General features: G+C 41.9%; 1 protein-coding gene across 9 annotated transcripts in view; it reads left to right on the top strand.

The window, feature by feature from the left end:
• Positions 1-22,764, top strand: part of KLF12 (Kruppel like factor 12) — a 253,007-nt gene that overhangs the window by 107,642 nt on the left and 122,601 nt on the right. For 6 of the 9 annotated variants that reach the window (XM_044284575.1, XM_044284574.1, XM_044284572.1 and 3 more), the window contains one exon: positions 21,633-21,771. In XM_044284575.1, the coding sequence (XP_044140510.1) occupies positions 21,655-21,771 (117 nt within the window). In that variant the 5' untranslated portion in view covers positions 21,633-21,654. The remainder of the gene's footprint in view (positions 1-21,632; positions 21,772-22,764) is intronic. The other 3 variants (XM_044284573.1, XM_044284577.1, XM_044284576.1) reach the window with 1 other exon arrangement.

Below are 22,764 nucleotides of genomic sequence, written 5' to 3'. Positions count from 1 at the left end.
TGTAATCAATGAGTAGAAAGAGGACAATCTAATTAAGTGATACGTTTTATTGACTAGCTGAATTGATTAAAGATGCAAACCTTCAAGACAGCTTAGGTCAATTCTTCAGGCATTGAGTTGACATGCTACTGAGACCAAAATTGTCTTGCATTTTTAATGTACTCAGGCATTAAAGGTATCACTTAGCTACAGTGCATTGTCCTACTCTGTCCCAATACACTTGAGAATGCAGTTTTTTAGTGAAGCACATTCTATAATGGCTTCTCTGTCCTAGTTCTTAATTAAAAGAATGCCCACATTTATTGTGTGTGTGTGTGTGTGTGTGTGTGTGTAAAATAAATCTATACATGCATATTTTTCACTTTATAAGATGCCCTTTATAAATAAAACAAATGAGTGCATCTTATAAAGCGAATGTGACAAAATCATGGGGGTCAGCGCATTGCAGAAGCTAATTACCGGTAATAAATGAGCCAGCCACCTAGAAGGAAGTAGTGTGGGGTGGGCAGGGACGGTGAAATGTTCTGTAGTGTTGGTCAGGCGGCACCAGTGAAGCGTACAGTGAAGCTTAATGCCACCAGCCCGCACATCCTCGCTGTGCAGCCGAGGTCCGTTCCAGACGAGGAGAGAGGAGAGCCACATAGTCACATTTAATATAAACACTTAGACCAATGATGTTGCAGTCCCTGCACAGTGTTTATAATAAATGTGACCATAACCCCCCTCATCCATAGGAATGCACTCATGTACTGCAGGGCCTGGGTGTAATCTTAAGGATGATGGGAGTTATGGTAACATAACATAAGTGTTTCATCCACAGATCCCCCATAACAGTGTGTCAGAAGCAAATCACTCATAACTGTGAAATATTATTTTGTCATTTTATTAAATAATTTAGCACACCTTTTAGGTTTAAAATATTTTTTTTTTCTTATTTTCCTCCTGCGTCTCATAAAGTGAAAAATACAGTGTATCTGTAAAACAATTTTTATATATATATATATATATATATATATATATATACACACACAGTTTTCAGAATGGAAGCCACAGTGCCATCTTGTATTTTTCATATGGGTGTACCAAAAAAGGAGCATGGCCTAATATGCAACATATGCACCACACTATAAGGCTAGTTTCTTACTAGTGTTAAAACTGTGTGGCAGAGGAACAGCTTGATGGAGGTGATCATATCTGGCATAGCTGGATACTGCCTTTCCCTGGTGGAGCCCATTGAATATAATGGGACCCATCAGGGACCGGAACGAATCCCAGCACTCTTGGCAGAAACAGGCCGGATCCTTGCCGAGTTCCATTATAGTCAATAGGGTCTGGCGGTGCTTCGGCCCTATCAAGCTATGCTGGATATGATGAACAGCATTATATTAACATGATCTGCAACAGAGGATCTAAAAATAACCTCCACTGGAGGTGAAAAAAGCCTGATCTAAAAGAAAGTACAATATAAAATGAATATGCACAATAGTAAAAAAAAAAAAAATATATATTAAATATGCCTTTTCTGCTTCAAGGCCCATATTTCTTTTTCTAACCTGACTGGAATTATAGTAGATGACAGTGAACGAACAGTTAAACTTCATATTTGGTAAATAGCCTCAAAATACTAAAAGGCACATTAAGCTCTAATCATATTCTAACAGTTCATTAAACCTGCCTCTTCGGAAGTGTTCCTTGTGTCTACTTTATCTCTTCATTCTTTCCGCACAAGGTAGGATAATCTGTGTGCTATCTAGCCTTGGCCTCCTCGGGGACATATAGCAGCCTTTGCTCATCCTTCTTTGTCTGCAAACTAGTCAGCCGTAGGGATGTTTTATTGCATTGTGCCTGTGATCATGCAGTAAAACTTCACCGTACTTCTTAAATCACATGTAAAAATCCTCATGGTTTCTATTCTCTATGCTATTTGGCAAACTTACTTCAAACCACCAAACAGTGATTGCCCAGTGTTCTGGACCACACCTATATACTTAGAAGACACTAATAAATTAATAGAAAACCAGGTAAATTAAATGAGCGAACAACTGTTCAATACATTTGAGAATATCTACTGCACATTAGAGCTTCCCAAACTTTTTTTTTTCCTGTGGCTTCACGAGCCATACCTGCACAAACATGTACACTGGTACACAGATTTCCTGGAGTATGGACGCATGGGAAACCTCAGAAGCACTGTTTTCTAGTTAAAAACTCTGTGCATGATACAGTATTACACACAGAATCAGACCCACAATACGTTTTTCTGCTTGAGACCTTAGGTTTCAGCAGCAGTCCGGAGTACCATTGGGCTCTAAAGGTCCAGCAGAAGACAACACCATTTAAAGCTGATTGAAGACTGACGTTTTGGGTTGATTCACACATCTGTTATTACTATGATCTGTGTATAAACATACTGACCGCATAATTTTGTTCTGTATAGTGCCTTTAGTCTGTCAGAATTGTTTATTCTGGTGGGCCTAAAACCAGACCGACACTGGCAGCAGAAACAAATTTGTACCTGCACTTTCTAGCTGGCTCTCGGGGTCTTTTTACATGGCCCAGTGCTTGGCCAATAACAAGTGCTAATCGATTATATAAAAGCTGCCCAGGGCTCGTTCACATTTCCTTTTGCACAACCAGATTCCCTGTTTACATGGGCCTACGGAGAAAGATTTTAGGTTGGATCGGGTGGTTAGTGGCACCTTTCGCATGTGGCAATTATTGGGAACAAGCATTGGTAAGAACGTTTGCTCCTGATAATTGACCTGATGCTCAGCTGGTGTAAAAGTGCCCATAAAAATTGGCCAGCCCTGCTCATGACACATATTGACCACTAAGCTGAACCTATTAAATGACTGTGTATTATAACGGCTCTTGTGCGGCTTCAGAATCATCGAGGCATGGTATTCTGGGTGAGACTTTGTTTCTAAAGCGTGTAACAGAAATGATATTTGTATTTCACTGCTTGTTTGCAGATAACTAGATTACCAGAGACATGAAAACAATACTGTGCTGGATAGAAAGTCCATTCTTTCTGCACCGAGCGAATGGCAGTATTACAATTACCTGGCAAAGTGAAAGGGTGCTGTAAATTGAAACACCTAGTAACAGGCAACGCCAAGTAAAATGACATGGATTATGTTACCTTTTGTGTTGTCCAGCATGTGAACAATTCTTGCTTTCATTCTAGTGACTTCAGCAGAATAAGAGAGGTTTGCTTTTAGGCATACTATAGACAATATAGAAGATAACTACAGTCTGAAAAATTGAAAAAATAAAATATAGATTTCTTAAGCTAAACCTGTTAAAGGGGTTGTCCGAGATCTTGATCTTGATAGCCTATTTTGAGGATAGGTCATCAATATCTGATCTGTGTAGGTCTGACTCCCAGCAGCTCACGTCCATTCACTTGGCCTAGGCCATGTAACAGTGAACGTGTTGGTAATACCCCATGAAGAAGAACAGCACTCACCAGGTTGCCGCAGCCTCTTCAAAAGCCGATTTTAGGAGTTCTGGGGCTTGGACCCCTACCAATCTGATATTGTTGACCATTCCTGAGGATAAACCATAAATATAAAAATCTCGGCCAACACCACGAAATTTAGAAACCTTATTGTATTACAGTACTCTAATAAATATTGCTACAACAAGACGTTATGTGTCGCAGAAAAGTCGCGCAACATTTTTATAATGATAGTCAATGGTGTTGCACTGCGACATACTGCGTCCGGGACATAACAGTCGCAAAAAATCCATCCAGGTTGGATTACTGTGAGACTGTCGTGTCGCAATGGACATCATTGACCATCATTATAAAAATGTTGCACGACTTTTCTGCGACACATAACGCCTGGTACCTCGGTACTAAAGGAGACTTAGGCTCCATGTTTTAAAATGGTTTTAAAGTTTAAAAAGCAAATCCCGAAGTTATTCACCAAATTCCCGCAAGACTTCGGGATTAACTAATTTGCCTTGCTTGAGAAAATCTCGGAAGCAAATCTCTGTACAAAAGTCAAACAAAGCTTTGACCTGAAGCAACTTCAGGTCTGTGATAACACTACCTATTATTATAAAAAAAGTCACGCGAGATTAATGAGACATGAATGTCACAATGTAGTCAATGTCGAGCAGCCCTAGCCTTAAGCCTCAGGGCATTCAGATAATTCTGTACTCACCTTACCTTATCCCCTATGAATGTGCAGTTGCTGCATCAGACCTATAACCCATAAATTCTGAACCATGAGGTTCTGTGATTGGCACAATTTCAATTGAGTTTTTATAAAAAATTTAATCCAAGAGCAGTGAGTAAGTAGCATAACAGCACAACTACATTTTTACCTAAATGCAGCTTACCCCTAGCTACCCCTGACTCTGGTACTGAACTTAACACCATTGCAGAGGTTTAATGACATTAAAATCAGAACCCGTCCTCTTCAGCCCCAAATACCACTGTGATCAAGCATAGTGAGTACATGGGAGTTCATTCTACATCCTTCCTTTGTAGCCTGACTTTCTCAGTAGTTATACTAAAGGCCTGTAATAACCCAACCTAGGTATAAAGAAATACTCCCTCTGCTAGGTCCTTGCTACAAACATTGAGGGTGTCATGATTCAAGTGAAGCAGCCTTACATTTCTGTAACATGGGAATCCCGGTACAAAAAAGGGTCCAAGATTGACCGCCATCCCACTTTAAGCTAACAACTAGTTAAAAAAAGAACTTGTGTAAACTGCTCATTTGTGTGGCTTTTCATTAACATAACAGAATTTGATACAGTGGAAATCCTTTTGGGAGATAACGAATCTGTTCTGCTTGCATCCAGCACTGATCCAATGCCATATTTGCCTCCTTATGCACAGCAGACCTAAAATAAGCACCGACCTACTTCACTCTAAAAACTGTAGACTGATAAATTTAGAAAGGTCAACAGTTAAAGCAGATAAAAATCTAAAAAAAAAACCTGCGAGATGACTGCAAAATAAAGTGTCCCATTTAAGGCTTAATTGAAGAAGTAGAGAACAGGATGTGATGCCAGAATATTGAGGTGAGATAGTCTGAAGCAGGTCAAGTCCCTGAAATCCAGCCAAACTTGCAATGCTGAGTTGTCACATTGTCAGGGATATTAAAGTCTCGCTAAGACATGATTGCTCTCGAGTAGATATATAATTGCCATTCTGTAGCACACTGCTTTGTGAATTATGGGTGCTGTACACTCAAATGCACTGGTACAAATTACTGCAACCTCCCATTAAGTACAAATAGCAGATAATACCGCTCTCTCGCTTTATATTGCCAGCTTGAAGCATTCTCACTGTGACATTTAAGGGTGTTCAGTCTTATTGTGCATTAGTGTACTGCTGTATATCTACTGCGAAGAGGGCAATGATAAGAAAGAGCTTTTGGGTTTCTAAAGAAGGAACATTCTATAACCTAAGGTCATCCAGTAGGAAACAGAATCGGAACACAAAAATAGAAAGGACGTCTTTCACAAGCATCCCCCCAGGACGGCATTACCCATCATTCTAAATTCTGGTTTAGTATATACATGACCTTAGATAAACTCTGATGCATTAAGAACCGCTCCAGCTTTTTTGGCTGGAAAGTTCCATCAGTGCATACAGGAACCTTCAGATCTAATAATAATTTTCTCAATGGTGCTTAAAGGGAATAGGTGCCCTAAAAATATATTTCAGACGAAGCTGGCCACCATATAGAGTAGTTACCCTAAAATAACCATACCTTTCATGTCAAAATTAGGTCCTCTAATCCTAAGAAATGTGTTTTATTCTTATGCAAATAAGGTTTTAAGTGCCCCATGGGTGGGGTCACTCCATTCTGTGCACTTGGCTTCCCCTACGGTACATCAGTGCTGCTGGCTCCAAAGAAACATTTTTTAGGATTAGAGGAGTGGATTTTCATGTTACTTGTCATGTTTTAGGAATTTTGATTTTTAACCCCTTAAGGACACAGCCTTTTTACACCTTAGGATCAGGCCATTTTTTGCAAATCTGACCAGTGTCACTTTAAGTGCTGATAACTTTAAAACGCTTTGACTTATCCAGGCCGTTCTGACATTGTTTTTTCGTCACATATTGTACTTCATGACACTAGTAAAATTAAGTCAAAAAAATATTTTTTTTTGCACCAAAAAATACCAAATTTATCAAAAATTTTGAAAAATTAGCAAATTTCAAAGTTTCAGTTTCTCTACTTCTGTAATACATAGTAATACCCCCAAAAATTGTGATGACTTTACATTCCCCATATGTCTACTTCATGTGTGAATTATTTTGGGAATGATATTTTATTTTTTGGGGATGTTATAAGGCTTAGAAGTTTAGGAGCAAATCTTGAAATTTTTCTGAAATTTACAAAAACTAAATTTTTAGGGACCATTTCAGGTCTGAAGTCGCTTTGCGAGGCTTACATAATAGAAACCACCCAAAAATGACCCCATCTAAGAAACTACACCCCTCAAGGTATTCAAAAGTGATTTTACATATGTTGTTAACCCTTTAGGTGTTGCACAAGAGTTATTGGCAAATGGGGATGAAATTTGAGAATTTCATTTTTCTGTCTAATATTTCATTTTTACCCATTTTTTCCACTAACAAAGCAAGGGTTAACAGCCAAACAAGACTGTATCTTTATTGCCCTGACTCTGCAGTTTACAGAAACACCCAATATGTGGCCGTAAACTACTGTACGGCCACACAGAGGGGCGTAGAGTGAAAGGTGCGCAGTATGGTTTTTGGAAGGTTGATTTTTATGGACTGGTTTATTTACACCATGTCCCATTTGAAGCCCCCTGATGCACCCCTAGAGTAGAAACTCCCTAAAAGTGACCCCATCTAAGAAACTACACCCCTCAAGGTATTCAAAACTGGTTTTACATACGTCGTTAACCCTTTAGGTGTTGCACAAGAGTTATTGGCAAATGGGGATGAAATTAGAAAATTTCTTTTTTTGCCTTATTTTCCATTTTAACCCATGTTTTCCACTAACAAATCAAGGGTTAACAGCCAAACAAGACTGTATCTTTATTGCCCTGACTCTGCCGTTTACAGAAACACCCAATATGTGGCCGCAAACTACTGTACGGCCACACAGCGGGGCGTAGAGTGAAAGGTGCGCCGTATGGTTTTTGGAGGGCTGATTTTTATGGACTGGTTTATTTACACCATGTCCCATTTGAAGCCCCCTGATGCACCCCTGGAGTAGAAACTCCCTAAAAGTGACCCCATCTAAGAAACTACACCCCTCAAGGTATTCAAAACTGGTTTTACATACGTCGTTAACCCTTTAGGTGTTGCACAAGAGTTATTGGCAAATGGGGATGAAATTGGAAAATTTCATTTTTTTGCCTTATTTTCCATTTTAACCCATGTTTTCTACTAACAAAGCAAGGGTTAACAGCCAAACAAGACTGTATCTTTATTACCCTGACTCTGCCGTTTACAGAAACACCCAATATGTGGCCGTACACTACTGTACGGCCACACAGCGGGGCGTAGAGTGAAAGGTGCGCCGTTTGGTTTTTGGAGGGCTGATTTTTATGGACCGGTTTATTTACACCGTGTCCTGTTTCAACCCCCCTGATGCACCCCTGGAGTCGAAACTCCCTAAAAGTGACCCCATTTTGGAAACTACGGGATAAGGTGGCATTTTTTGGGGGAGTATTTTTAGGGCAAATATAATTTTTGGTTGCTCTATATTACATTTTTGTGAGGCAAGGTTACCAAAAATAGAAATTCTGATATTTCATCTCCATTTGCCATTAACTGTTGAGGAACACCTAAAGGGTTAATAAAGTTTGTATAATCATTTTTGAATACCTTGAGGGGTGTAGTTTCTTAGATGGGGTCAATTTTAGGGAGTTTTTACTCTAGGGGGGCATCAGGGGGGCTTCAAAAGGGATATGGTGTCAATAAAAAAGGCCATCAAAATCGGCCTTCCAGAAACCATGTCGGTCCTTTCCTTTTGCGGCCTCCCTTTTACGGATACAGCAGTTTACGACCACAAATGTGGCGTTTCTGTAAACTGCAGTATCAGGGTAATAAATTTTAACTTTTGTTTGGTTGTTAACCCTTGTTTTGTTACCGGAAAAAACGGACTGAAATGGAAAAGTGCCAAAAATAGCGGTTTTGGCACCGTTTTTTTTATTTATTTTTTAACCGTGTTAATCTGGGTAGTTAGGTCATGGGATATTGTTATAGAGGAGATTCTTACGGACGCGGCAATATCTAATAAGTCTACTTTTTTTTTACAATTATTTAGGTTTTTGACTATATTATCTTTTTTGATACAACATTTTTTTTGGGTATCTCTAAAGTCTAAGTGTCATTTTTTTTATTTTCTTTTAGCCAATTATCTTATGTGGGGGCTCATTTTTTGCGGGATGAGCGGACGGTTTTATTGGCACTATTTTGGGGGCTATATGACTTTTTGATCGCTTGCTATTAAACTTTTTGTTATGTAAGGTGACAAAAAAAATATTTTTTTGCACCTATTTTTTTTTTTTTTTTTTACTGTGTTAATCTGGGGTGTTAGGTAATGGGGCATTTTTATAGAGGAGATTATTACCGACGCGGCAATACCTATGTCTACTTTTAATAAATTATTTTAGTTTTTTTGGGTGTCTCAAGTCTGAGAACCATTTCTTTTTTATCCGATGTCAGTGCTAAATTGGGATATAAATTTAGTACTCCATGGAAGTGTGATACTCCCTGAAGCAACCGTCAATGCAGAGGCCCGGATGATCGGGGCAAGTGTCGCACTGAGTAGTCGTGTCCTTCCGTATCCCCCTCCTGCGACACACTCTGCACTTTTTTTGGGTTCGTCCCTTCTTTCCAGTATGGGGGACCACACCTGGAAAGTGTTGGCCAGGGACGATCCGGGCACCTACAGTTCCCGAGGTACTCCGGCCTGCTCTTTCCCGGTCCGAAAAGATCAGGGCCTTGAGGACTGCCTCATAGAACTGGAGGAATGTCCCTCTGCTGCCAGCGCTTCGGGATAGTACAAAAGAGTTGTACATGGCAACCTGCACCAAGTAGACCGCAACTTTTTTGTACCATGCCCGGGTTTTGCGCATGGCGTTATATGGCTTGAGGACTTGATCAGAGAGATCAACTCCTCCCATATACCGATTGTAAGCGACGATACAATCGGGCTTGAGGACCGTTGCCGCGGTACCTCGCACAGGGACAGGGGTGATGCCGTTACCATGAATTGTGGACAGCATAAGGACATCCCTCTTGTCCTTATACCTGACCAGCAACAGGTTTCCAGTGGTAAGGGCACGGGTCTCACCCCTGGGGATAGGTACCTGGAGGGGGTGGGCAGGGAGGCCGCGTTGATTTTTCCGCACGGTCCCACAAGCGGACGTGGATCTGGCGGCAAGGGACTGGAACAAGGGGATACTGGTATAAAAGTTATCCACGTAAAGGTGGTAACCCTTATCCAGCAGTGGGTACATAAGGTCCCACACAAGTTTCCCGGTAACACCCAGAGTGGGGGGACATTCTGGGGGTTGAATCCGGGAATCTCGCCCCTCGTATACACGAAATTTGTAAGTGTACCCTGAGGTACTCTCACAAATTTTGTATAGCTTCACGCCATACCTCGCCCGCTTGGAGGGCACATACTGGCGGAAAATGAGTCTCCCCTTGAACGCAATGAGAGACTCATCAACCGCGACCTCTCTTCCAGGTACATAGGCCTCCATGAATTTGGCCCCAAAGTGATCGATGACCGGCCGTATCTTGTACAGACGGTCATGGGCAGGATCACCTCGGGGGGGACATGCTGCATTATCGGAATAATGCAGACATTTCCGGATGGCCTCAAACCGGGAGCGTGTCATGGCTGTACTGTAAAGTGGGGCCTGGTATAGGACGTCCCCACTCCAGTACAGCCTGACACTGGGTTTTTTGACCAGGCCCATATGCAGCACGAGGCCCCAAAATGTCCTCATTTCGGCTGCACTGACCGGCGTCCAGCCACCGGGCCTGGCCAAAAAGGAGCCCGGGTGTTGAGCGACGAACTGTTGGGCGTACAGATTCGTCTGCTCCACCATCAGATTTACCAGTGGGTCACTGAAAAAATGACAAAAAAAGTCATATTCAGTGTAGCCCACTGTGGAAATCTGGATTCCTGATTGGCCTACAAAATCAGGAATCACAGGCTCGTATCGCTCTGGGCTACACCAGACAAGTTCACCGGCAGGGGGCTCCGGTGGATTTAACTGGTGGGCCGGGAAACCAGTACGAGCCCCAGAGCTGCTCGTACTAGTGTGGGCCACAGGGTCCCTAACATGGCGGTCCCCTTGCTCCGCCTGGCGGCGTCTCCGCCGCCTTGGGGGCTCATCATCATCGCTAGATGATGAGGAGGATGCGGATGACAACAGGAATGTGGGGTCATCCTCATCCTCACTGGGACTCTCGGAGTCAGAGGCAATCTGGGCGTATGCCTCCTCGGCCGAGAACGTCCGGCGGGCCATAGGGGAGTGTGTGTCTGCGTGTATATGTGCGTGTGTGTAACTCTTTATTTTGTGTGCGTGTGTGTGGGGGCACGGGTGTTCACGAACTCACCCTAAAACTAACAGAAAAAAAATAAAATAAACTAACTAAAAAAAGGGCAAAAAATGTGGGGAAAAAAATTCAAAACCGCTGATCAACCGTCCGAAGTTGATCAGCGGTGGGGTGTGCGATGCGCTAACAGTGGCCGGACACTAAGTGCCGGCCACAGTCAGCGTACACGAAAAAAAAAAAATGCACCCCAAAAAAGGTGTGGGGGGGGGGGGGGGGCAGGGGGGGGGGGGGCAAGTGGCAGCACCCCTGGGGGGTCTAGGGTCACACAGCTGTGCTGTGGACCCCAGACACCCTAACTAGGGTGATGCAATCAAAGTTCAAAAACTAACTTTCCCTTTTTTTTTCCCTGCCTAAACCAAACTTTCCCTAGCTGTCCCTATGTACCTGATGGGGTCCTGGGGGGCACAGATCGGGTCCTGGGGGGCACAGATCGGGTGCAGCAGACACGTGCAGGCAGCTCCTCTCTCCTCCGGCTCCGGAACACAAAAGGAGGAGGAGAGGAGCGCCTGCCTCTTTTGAATCTGCCGCCGGACCGCCCACAGACCAATCAGAAAGCGATCCTGAGTGGTGATGTCACCATCACCACTCAGGATCGCTGGATGGTGATTGGTGGAGTGAAATCACACCACCATCACCATCCTGTTCCGGGTTATCGGGACTTCAGAGACCCGAATAACCCGGAAACGCAGAAAACCGCAGGTCTGAATTGACCTGCGGTTTTCTGCGATCGCATACATGGGGGGGTCACCGGACCCCCCGGCGCATTTGCTCCAAGTGCCTGCTCAATGATTTGAGCAGGCACGGTGTTCCGATCACCGCCCGCCGTGCGGCGGTGATCGAAAATGCACAGGGCGTACATGTACGCCCTGTGTCCCCTATGTCCTTAAGAGGTTAAGTTTCTGAAATATATTCCACCATCATCTTAACCGCGTCACTTTTTTTTTTCTTTATCATTAGCTGTCCCTGCTGCTATTGTATGGTGGCAGGGACAGCTAATGACCACTTTGTGATGGCACAAAGTCAATATGGGTTTGCATTATTGGCCTCTAAGGCCCCTTTCACACGGGCGAGTATTCTGCGCGGGTGCAATGCGTGAGGTGAACGCATTGCACCCGCACTGAATCCGGACCCATTCATTTTTATGGTGCTGTGCACATGAGCGTTGATTTTCACACATTACTTCTGTGTTGCGTGTAAATCGCAGCATGTTCTATATTGTGCAATTTCCACGCAACACAGGCCCCATAGAAGTGAATGGGGCTGTGTGAAAATCACAAGCATCCGCAAGCAAGTGCGGATGCGGTGCGATTTTCACGCACTATTGCTAGGAGACTATCGGGATGGGGACCCGATCATTTTATTATTTTCCCTTATAACATGGTTATAAGGGAAAATAATAGCATTCTGAATACAGAATGTATAGTACAATAGTGCTGGAGGGGTTAAAAAAATAATTAAACTCGCCTTAATACACTTGCTCGCGCAGCCGGCATCGCTTCTGTCTTCTTCTTTGCTGATTGCAGGAAAAGGACCTGTGGTGACGTCACTCCGGTCATCACATGATCCATCACCTTGGTAAAAGATCATGTGATGGACCGTGTGATGACCGGAGTGATGTCACCACAGGTCCTTTTCCTGCAATCAGCAAAGAAGAAGACAGAAGAGATGCCGGGCTGCGCGAGCAAGTGGATTAAGGTGAGTTAAATTATTGTATTTATTTTTTTAACCCCTCCAGTACTATTGTACTATGCATTCTGTATTCAGAATGCTATTATTTTCGCTTATAACCATGTTATAAGGGAAAATAATACAATCTACACAACCCCGATCCCAAACCCGAACTTCTGTGAAGAAGTTCAGGTTTGGGTACCAAACAGGCCGACTTTTCTCACGCGCGTGCAAAATGCATTACAATGTTTTTGCACTCGCTCAGAAAAATTGTGCATTTTCCCGCAACGCACCCGCCTCTTATCCGGGCCAAAAATATGACGCCCGTGTGAAAGAGGCCTAAGTGCATTTGGGCTGTAAGACTGGGCCTCTTAGTGTCATTTTGCTCTTGCCTATCGCTTATATTACCTTTATAAACCTAGTAGCAGAAGGACCCAGCTTCGCACGGGGATATTTCATAATATTTTATTTAATGTTTGTGTGTTAAAAGATATCGACAGTATCCCCCATAACAGTGACCTTTACAGCACCCGCCCCCTTAACAGTGAACTCAACAGTGCCCCGCGACCTTAAAATGGGACCTCCACAGCAGCCCACCCTCTTAACTTTGACCTTCACAGCAGCCCGCCCCTTTTAACAGTGAATTTCACAGCACCCCACTCCCTTGACAGTGACCTCCTCAGGGGCCTGCCGCCTTAAGTGACCTATACAGCACCTCGCCCCCTTAACACTGACTTCCATAGGGGACTGTCCTCTTATCTGTGACCTCCACTGTTCCCTGCCCCCTTAACAGAGACCTTCACAGCACCCGTCCCTTTGACAGTGACCGTTTATAATGACATGACACTGCAACATGCTGCGACTGCGACACGACAGTCGCAAAAAATCCATCCAAGATGGATTTTTCTTCGACTGTCACGTCACAGCATGTCACAGTGCAACACCATAGACTATCATTATAAAAATTGTTGCGCAACACATATAGCAGTGTAGTTGTGCCTTAAGTGTCGTGCGATTCATTGTCGTCGTGTAGCCCTAGCCTAAAGCTGACCTACAGCAGTGAAGAAAAATTGCTGGGTTGTTATGGAAATCTGGAGTAAAACTGTGTGTTTGTGACCGTATGTATGGCACTTGGGATATGTACCTGAGTGCCAAATTTGGTGAAGATCGGTCCAGTCGTTTGGTCGCGCATAAAGGGCAGACAGAGAGAAACGTATTTTTACATATATATATATATATATATATATATATATATATAAGAAATGGGAAGTCTCATGTCATTATATGTTCATAGTAGTCTCACTTCAGTTTTAGTATAGTTTTTTGTTTTGTTTTTGTTTTTTATTTACCTCCTAAAGGAGTTTTCCCAAGAGACTTTTTATTGATAACCCCCCCTCCCTGCTTGCCATTGACATTGCAGCTGTGAGCAGGTATAATTACAAGAAGCCATCCCACTCACTTCTATAGGATGGCTCCTTCCTATTCAAGTGTAGAAGAATGAGCCATCCCACTGAAGTGAATGGGTAGGCTTCTTGTAATTACACCTGCTCGCCGTTACAATGTTGACGGTGAGCAGGTAAACAATGAAGGAAGGCTGAGCTGGCACGGTGCGTAGCCTTCTCATTAACCAGCTGATCAGAGGTCCCGTGTGTTGGACCCTCGCTGATCTGATATTGATGAGCTATCCTGAGGAGAAGTCATCAATAAAAATATCTCGGAAAACACCTTTAAGAGTCTTCTCCTGAGTATTTATGCAATACTTCTTCCAGAATGGCATATGTGATGCAAGAGAACTGCTCTGAAAACCATGTAGGTTATTAGGGTTATATAACTTAGTATCTGGGAAGGGTCAGCAGAAGAACTGCCAAGTAAGTGTGCATGCTGGGAGTTGTTTCATAACAGCTGGAGTGCCGAAGGTTGCTGATCTCCAGAAGAGAGTATGCAAATGAGCTCTTAGCAAGCGCCACCTCTAGCCACCAGATGTAAGGTAGCTATCCTATAAGTCAATATTCGACCTTTTAAGCAGACCTTGACATATAACTTGGATAACAATTAAGCCGTCACCTCATCTGCAGACACCTGTTCCGGGGTGATTGCCCCTCATCAGTGCAGGGCAAAGAGTACCAGCATGTCATCTGCGGACAACTGTTTTGGGGTGATTCTGCTCTGCACTGATGAGGGGCAGAGTACTCCATAGTAAGATATAGTTAAGCCAGGAGGATATGTAATATCTTTTGTAATTGTATACTAGAATAGGGACATTTTAAATTAACTTACTAATCAAAATCTGCCAGAACTCTAGCATATTTTACACAACCCCCCCCCCCCCCCCTTCAAAAAACTTGGGTACATGCTTTGCACTTTGTCTGACAATGGAGAGTGGCCAATCGGGAAAGGGGTGCAGTCTGCTTGAAACAGAGTGTGATGTAGTTTGCTCCAAAAATGCCAGCCAAAGAGCCAAAATTTGGTGCAAATTCTGGTGCAAAGTAAGGCAGCTGATAAATGGTATAAGCTTAGACTAGCCAGTCTAAAGGTATGCTAGGGTTATCATCCAGTGTCAGACGCCGGATTCGTATAGCATTTTTAGACTGTCTATTTTACAGTCTAAAAATTGTTTTAGAACATCTGCCCCTCTGTTTCATTTGTATGTTATTTGTTTTAAATTAATATTAAAAGAAAAATGTAGAAGAAATCATATTAACCTTTATGTCACTTATACATATACAGATATTGATTGAGTGACATAGAAAGATTTGGCACAGGACTGAGAGTGCATTGCACTATAACAGAGCAGAAACAATGCAGCATGGTTATGTTCAGAATGGTAAAAGTTGATGTTCCTTTTGTACTTGGATGAAGTTGTAGTTATGATTCATTTTAGCAAGTTAAACAGACATTTAGAGAATCCTATTTTAACTCTGGTATTGATGTAACACGATCTAGTCAGAGATCCTCAAGTAAACATTGTAAAGCATACTTTAATATGCATAATGGAAAACTCCCCATGGAGTTAGAGTTGCAGTGCTGACTTACTGTGGAAGTTTCCATAGTCCCTTGGCAGGTATTTGAAATGCATCTCTGATGCATGCTTCTGTTAATCCTAAAATAGCTGGAAAGATGTCCTTAACCATTTGGATACCAAGATGTCTTCCCAGAGACATAACTTTTTTATTTTTCCGTGCACATGTGAGAGCTTGCTTTTTGTGGGACAAAATGCCACCATTAAATATGGCATACAATGTGGTGGGAAGCAGGAAAAAAATTCCAATTGGGGTGGAATTGGAAACAGGCAATTCTGCCACAGTTTTATGGGTTTTGTCCCTACGGATTTTTCTCTGGGTCAGTACAATTACAACAATATCACATGTGTAGGCTTTTTGGTGTTTTAATACTGAAAAGATAAAAAAAAACTTTGAAAACTTTTTTTTACATTGCCATATTCTGACCCCCATAACTTTTTTGTAGTTATGTCTACTGAGTTGTGTGGGGATCAATTTTTTCTGTACAATCTGTGTAGTTTTTATTGATACCATTTGGGAGTGTGTGACTTTTTGATCACATTTTATTTAGTTTTTAAGGGTAAGAGAAATGATGAAAAAATGGCAAATGGGCAAATTTGATTTTTTTTTTTATTACACCATTCGCCATACGGGATAAATATTTTGATATTTTATTAGTACGGGCATTTTCGGATGCGGTAATGCTTATGATGTTTATAATTTTTATTGTTTTATGTCTTTATTTTATCCTAGGGATAAGGGGGTGATTTACATTTATTAATTTTTTTTCTTTTTTGTAGCCCCTCTAGGAGGCTATAGTATCCACTAATTTGTATTTTTATGGCTTATACTGTATTTCCATAGTTCTACAGTATAAGCTCCAATTGCTGTTATCCTATTTTGGCCAGCAGGTGGCAGGCTGCAGCTGTAATATGCTAGGTCTCTTCAGAGAGACCCAGCGTATTAGAATTATTGACTGACTTTGGCTACTTTCACACTAGCGTTGTTGGATTCCGACAGGCAGTTCTGTTGCCGGAACTACCTGCCGAATCCTGAAATCCGCGAGCAAACTGAGATCATTTGTTTCTGGATGCGGATTCATCTGACATATCTATTGAAATATCAGATCCGTCTCTCCGGTGCCATCTTGAAAAACTGATCCGGTTATTACTTCTTTTCACATTTTTAAAGGTCTGCACATGTGCAGACCGGAAAACTGGATCCGTCAATGCGGCAAGTTTCTGAACACTTTGTACTGGATCCGGCATTAATACATTTCAATAGAAATGAATGCCGGATTCGGAACTGTGGTATTTTCTCCGGCAAAATACCGTAAAAGGGACGGAACGGAAGACATCCTGATGCATACTGAAGGGATTGCTTTCCATGCATTAGGACAAAACTGAACAATTTTTTTTCCGGTATTGAGACCCTATGACTGAACTCAATACCGGAAAACTTTAACACTAGTGTGAAAGTACCCTTCCCTGATCAGCACACTATTTAGATGCTGTGGTCATGCTTGACCACAGCACCTAAAGGCTAAAATGCCTGTGATCGGCATTGCGGGTCACAGGCATTAGCTACACGCTTCTCCTGTTTAAAACGGCAGAGACCCACCAGCTATGGTGCCAGCTACAGCTGCACATGCTAGCGGGCACAATGCTTACATACCCTCCCAACACCAGACATGTGAGAGCGAAACGGTTAAAGAGGACCTTTCCCCTCTCCTGACATAAATAAGAGACTACTCAAACAAAACGATAGCTGATGTTAGAGAGACCAACTACAAAAACCGCTGTAGAGCCTCATTTAAGAGTCTCAACACTGCAATCCAAAGTGCAAAGCTCCCTGGGAAACAGTAATATGCAAAATAACCGTGGTGCCCCAGTTATGGGTCTTTAACAAAGTGAAAGCCAGATATCCCTCAAGGGAAGAAAAACCAAGCCAAGGGGAGTCCCCATTATAGAGATCACCAGATCCACTATATTAAGTGCCCCCCTACGTCAAGATTACCTGGATGGAGGGGAAGAACAGCGTAGAGTGGGGCACATGGGCCCTAATAGAATGCAATGCTTAATAGTTATGGGCAACAGCTCTATAGGTATGGCACTGGTGGTAGCAGGGTATCTGGCATTTAGATATTGCCATGTGCTGGAACGAGTGAGGAATAGGGGCGGCCACAGAGGCAGGGAGAGCTCGGGCCTATCCACCGGGAAAGCTTAGGGTGAACAAAATGGTTGCCGCAGCTAGTGCGTGAGGTCCGTACATCGCTGTTCAATGTAATATCTAAGCAAGGTGCTGGGAGTTATGTTGTCAGCACAATATAGAATGTGGCAACATGAATATAACAGAGAACAAGGCTGGGGCAAGTTTTACTGGGTGGGGGAATACAGAATGAAGAGAAAAATAGTTATAAAAAAACAACAGAGGGATAAGGGGGCGATCAGCGAAGAAAGAGGAGAAATAGAAGTGAGAAGAAGGGGAGAGACAGAAATGAAAAGAAGACCAGAGAGTAGAAAAGGAAGAAAAAGCTACAAAATACAGGGATACATGAAGAAATACCTGTCGGGTTGATTGCTCCTTATTAGTGTTGAGCGAGCATGCTCGGCCGAACACCACGTGAGCGCGATGCTCGAGTCAGTGTATTTTAAATCTAATTTAGCCTCTATTTTTTATGCAGAAGATCGCTGTACAGTGAGGGAATCACTCAGTGTGAGTCTGCAGTTTAGGAGTCCCTGCCCTGACTCCATATAAAGCTATGTCCATATATGGAGTCAGTGCTTGGGGACACCCCAGTGTATTTAAATCTAATTTAGCCTGTATTTCAGAAAAGTTTCTGCCGGTATTCGAACTCACAACCTTTTACATTAAAGGCAAGGTACTTAACCACTCGGCTATAATGGCTGCATAGCCAGCCACTAAAAAACAAAAAAACAAAAAAAAAAAATCCTTCTACTGTACTTCTACTGAGACCTATACAGTATAAGTCTCATATTTTATTTTTTGTGACTGGCTATGCAGCTATATAGTGTAGTGGTTAAAGTACTGGGCTATGATGCAGAAGCTGTGATTTCAAATCCCGTCACAAACTTTTTCAGTAATAGAGGTTAAATTAGATTTATATATTTTATATATTTTTTTGTAATTGTAAATAATGTATGACGTACAAAATAAATGTGTAATTACAAAAAAAAATTAAAAAATTATATATAATCCCTGAAAATCCACGGCACTTCCTTAAGTAAAAGCGTGTCGTTTATTCACCAATAGCAACGTTTCGGTTCGAACCTTTTTCAAGCAGGTTAAACCGAAACTACACGCTTTTACTTAAGGAAGAGTCGTGGATTTTCTGGGATTGTCATTGGAAGTCTGGATCGCTTCATCACCCGTTATCACATAATACTGCTGTGCTGTATTATGCATTCATATATATCAGAAGTATGACTATATATAAAAGAAAATATAAAGTATATAAATCTAATTTAACCTCTATTTCTGAAAAAGTTTGACAGGCTATAGCTACTAGAGAGAGATTGTTGATCCAGGGATTTATTCTGATTGCCTGATTGGAGTCGGGAAGGAATTTTTAATCCCCTAAAGTAAGGAAAATTGGCTTCTACCTCAGTTTTTTTTTGCCTTCCTCTGGATCAACTTGCAGGATGACAGGCCGAACTGGATGGACAAATGTCTTTTTTCGGCCTTATGTACTATGTTACTAGGATTTGAACTTGCAGCTTCTGCGTCACAGCCCAGAACTTTATCCACTACATAGCCAGACAAAAAAAAAAAAAAGGACATCTATTCTATAGGTCTTAGTAGAAGTACAGTACAGTACAGTGGAAGGCTCTTATTATTTTTTAGTAGTAACTATGCAGCTATTTTAGCTGAGTGGTTAAGTGCCTTGCCTCTCATACAGAAGGTCGTGAGTTCGAATCCCGGCAGAAACTTTTCTGAAATAAAGGCTAAATTAGCTTTAAATACACTGGGGTGTCCCCAAGCACTGACTCCATATATGGACATAGCTATATATGGAGTCAGAGCAGGGACTCCTAAGCCGAACTAGAGTCCCAACACCCTCCCCTCTTCAGAGCAGGGGGTGCTTAGGGTTCTCCCATTGACTTTCGTTGTGTTTGGAAGAACACCCGAACATCGCAAAGTGTTCTACTCGAGCACGCAAGCACTTTGGTGCTCGATCAACACTACTCCTTATGTATATATTGTAGTACTCTGAAGAAGGAAACGTTCAGTTATTTACTGGATACTCGCCTAATAAATTAATACAGCACTTTAAAGCAATCAAATGGAATACAGGAGTATCTTTTATTTATTACGTTTGGCCTGGGAACCTTCTCCTGCTAGCTTCGAAGTTTAAGTTGGAGTGCCACCTAACCCTTTGCAGAACCTAACCTCTCCTGACATGTCTGTTTTTTTTAACTACTTGCGTAACGTATTAACAATTGTCATCTATTCCTATGATTGTGTATTGTACTGGGTTTTTCAACATTTTGCTTCTCTGATGAAGTTATATTTTGACAACCCCCAGCATAGTGCCATAGTGCAGGAGGCATCAATTTATGGTGCCTTTTGATCTGCTTACCGCAAGAGAATGTGTATTTTAAAGGGTTTGTCTCACTTCAGAAAATGGCATTTATCATGTAGAGAAAGTTACCGTACTACAAGGCACTGTCCATATTGCCTCCTTTGCAGTGTATAATGTGATGGAAAAATGAATTAAACCAGCAAAGGAGGCAATATGGACAATCACAATACATTAGTAAGTGCTTTCTTTTAACTGTGTCTACATGATAAATGTCATCTGCTAAAGTGAAACAAACCCTTTAATGAATTTTGTGTATGTATGTATGTATGTATACCTATATTTATCAAGGGATACTTTATAAGATAAGTTTGGAGTGTTTTTTTCTTTTTGCAAAGTAAACATGCTATGGGGCAGACCTACTAATACTGTCTAAAAGTTAAAACTTAGAGATGGTCTTACGGTATGTTCACATGAATTTTGAACATCCAGCTCCAAAAATCAGCAAAACTCTGTGTAAACGGGCCCTTAAAGGATAACTGTCACACTTAGACCCTAATTTCAATTTTCATATATGTAGTTACTAATAACATGATATTCAAGAATCAGTTACTCAGTTACTATTAGACTGACTTACCCCATATTTAATAAGATTCAGCCCTTAGCAACCAGTCTGCATAAAACTGCAATTTCACTATTCAGTTAAGATGGCCGCCACTGCCCTCACCCTGAGGCTAATCCCGCCTGCCCTCACTAGCCAGTAACAATAGCCCCCCAAAAGTGTCAGTAACCAAAGCCCTCCCCCCTAAAGGGTTAATCTCCTGCAGCACAAAGGGGTCCTTTTACCACATGTTACTTTCATTTATACACTGAGCAGACGGCAGATCTCCCTTCCCTGCTCTGCGCTGCTTCGACTCTGCATTGTCCAGCTCTGCTGAGTGAGGGAGCGTCTGCCAAGCGCAGGGACAGGGAGAAGTGCACACAGCCCAGGCACTGTTATCAGCCGCTGGGGAGGACCTGGCTCTAATCATTTACTTACAGTCCCTGGCTGTCAGTAATCTGACCTTGCACGCAGCCTGCTTCTGCGTCCTCTGTCCTTCAACACATAGACGGACTATGCCTAGCAACCCTATTTTAAGCACAGGTAAAAGTAGGCAGTACAGGGAACAAAACTATGGAATTAAGAGGTAATTGAATACACAGTGAAAAGTTGAAATAGGGCCACCAAGGTGATATTAATCACCACAATCCAGTACTCCACAAAAAAAAAAATAATAATACGACAGTTATACTTTAAACTACACCAGATCTGCAATTAAGTGGCTGATGCTAGATGATACATTTGTCACATGTTTAGACTGTTTAGTCTACATTTACACCACCAATAAGTTAGATTAGTTTTACAAAAATACGCCAAAAACTTGCCAGCGCATTTAGGCCATGACCTTTTCTGAGAAGCCACATCCCTTCCCAGTAAGCCATGCCCCTTGTCAGATGTGGCATAAAAAAAAGTTAGCAAAAGTGTCCAAAACAAATGGTACATTCAGTACAAAGCATGTATGCCAGTTTTGTGGTGCAAACTGTGTCAAAAACTGGCACATTCTCAATAGTATGTGTGCCCTATGGTGTCATTCAGGTGTAGCTCATAAATGTGGTGTGAATAGAGCCTTATTCTCTGTTTTACAAGCATCTTATATTGCAGTTACTTCAAATTATTTTTCTACCTGTAAGGTATTAAAAATCTGTTGTCCTAAAATGTTTAATAGAATTTCACATGAAATATAAAATATTTAACACACAAAAAGCACATTGGTTCACACTAGTCTTTATTCTTTTGTAGAACAGACGTCTTTGAAAGCAGAATGTTAATGCTGGACGGGATGCCGGCAGCAAGAGTAAAAACCGAACCATTGGAATCTGAGCTGGACGGAATGCCGGCAGCAAGAGTCAAAACAGAGTTATTGGATTCTGAGCAAGTGGTAAGCAGACTATTAGATATCGTGGGAGAAACTACCAGGATAGCAGGCATAGCAGTTGCTAAGGGGGCCCACTTGTACTCACCTAGAAGTGCCTTTAGTGATGAGTATTAAAGTGGCTACCACATGGTTACCCCTGCTGATTGCATTATTCCTTTGCCATAATCTGTGCCATTCTTTTTTTGCATCATTCCTTTGTTGTGACATCACTGTATTATCCATTTGTTGGGACATCTAGTATGCATTATCAATACTCCAGACTAAAAATAAAAAAGGATATATTGGCTCCTAAACTGAAAAATTTAGGAGCGAAATTTCATTTTTAGTCGGCAAATTTAAAATACATACAATTATAATTAAAAAAAAAAGTAGGAGTGAGTCAGCTCTGCGAAACATATAGGAGACTACAGCACCTCTTACATCCAGTGACATCTACTGTGATGTAGATGTTCTCTTTCCTCATCTCCTCTGTTTGACCCAAACCGCTATGACAAATTCTTTCATCTGTGTCTCGTCTCTGTAGAGTTTGTTACACAGACATGTTAGATTTCCAAATTTTTCCATCAAACTCCCCAGCCTGGTGTCCTGACAATGACATTCTGCTGCCACTCCCAATACTGTGCCCACTGTACTCTCCAAATCCCCCAAATACTATACTGCTGATAAGATACTGAGCCCAGTAGAAATTATGTCTGCAAATGCCGCCAGTAATAATAATTATAAGTGTTCCTTTAGTGCCTCCGTAATTATTATGCCCCTAGAGTGTTCCCCAGTAATAATAATGTCCGCTTAAATGCCCAAGAAGTAATAATAAAACCCTACATTGTGCTCCCAGTAATACCTGTATAGTGTCCCCCCAAAATAATGTCTCCTAATATGCCTTTGTAATAGAAATGCCCATACAGTGCCTCCAGCATTAATATCCCCTATTTGCCCCCAGTAATAATGCCCCTGTACAAAAAATACTGCTATAGAGCCTCAGTATTAAAATGCCCC

The sequence above is a fragment of the Bufo gargarizans genome, chromosome 3, assembly GCF_014858855.1.
Source record: "Bufo gargarizans isolate SCDJY-AF-19 chromosome 3, ASM1485885v1, whole genome shotgun sequence".
In the NCBI taxonomy this organism is placed as follows: domain Eukaryota; kingdom Metazoa; phylum Chordata; class Amphibia; order Anura; family Bufonidae; genus Bufo; species Bufo gargarizans.
The sequence above is the reverse complement of the archived record's forward strand: the minus strand, read 5'-3'. Positions and strand labels throughout refer to the sequence as shown.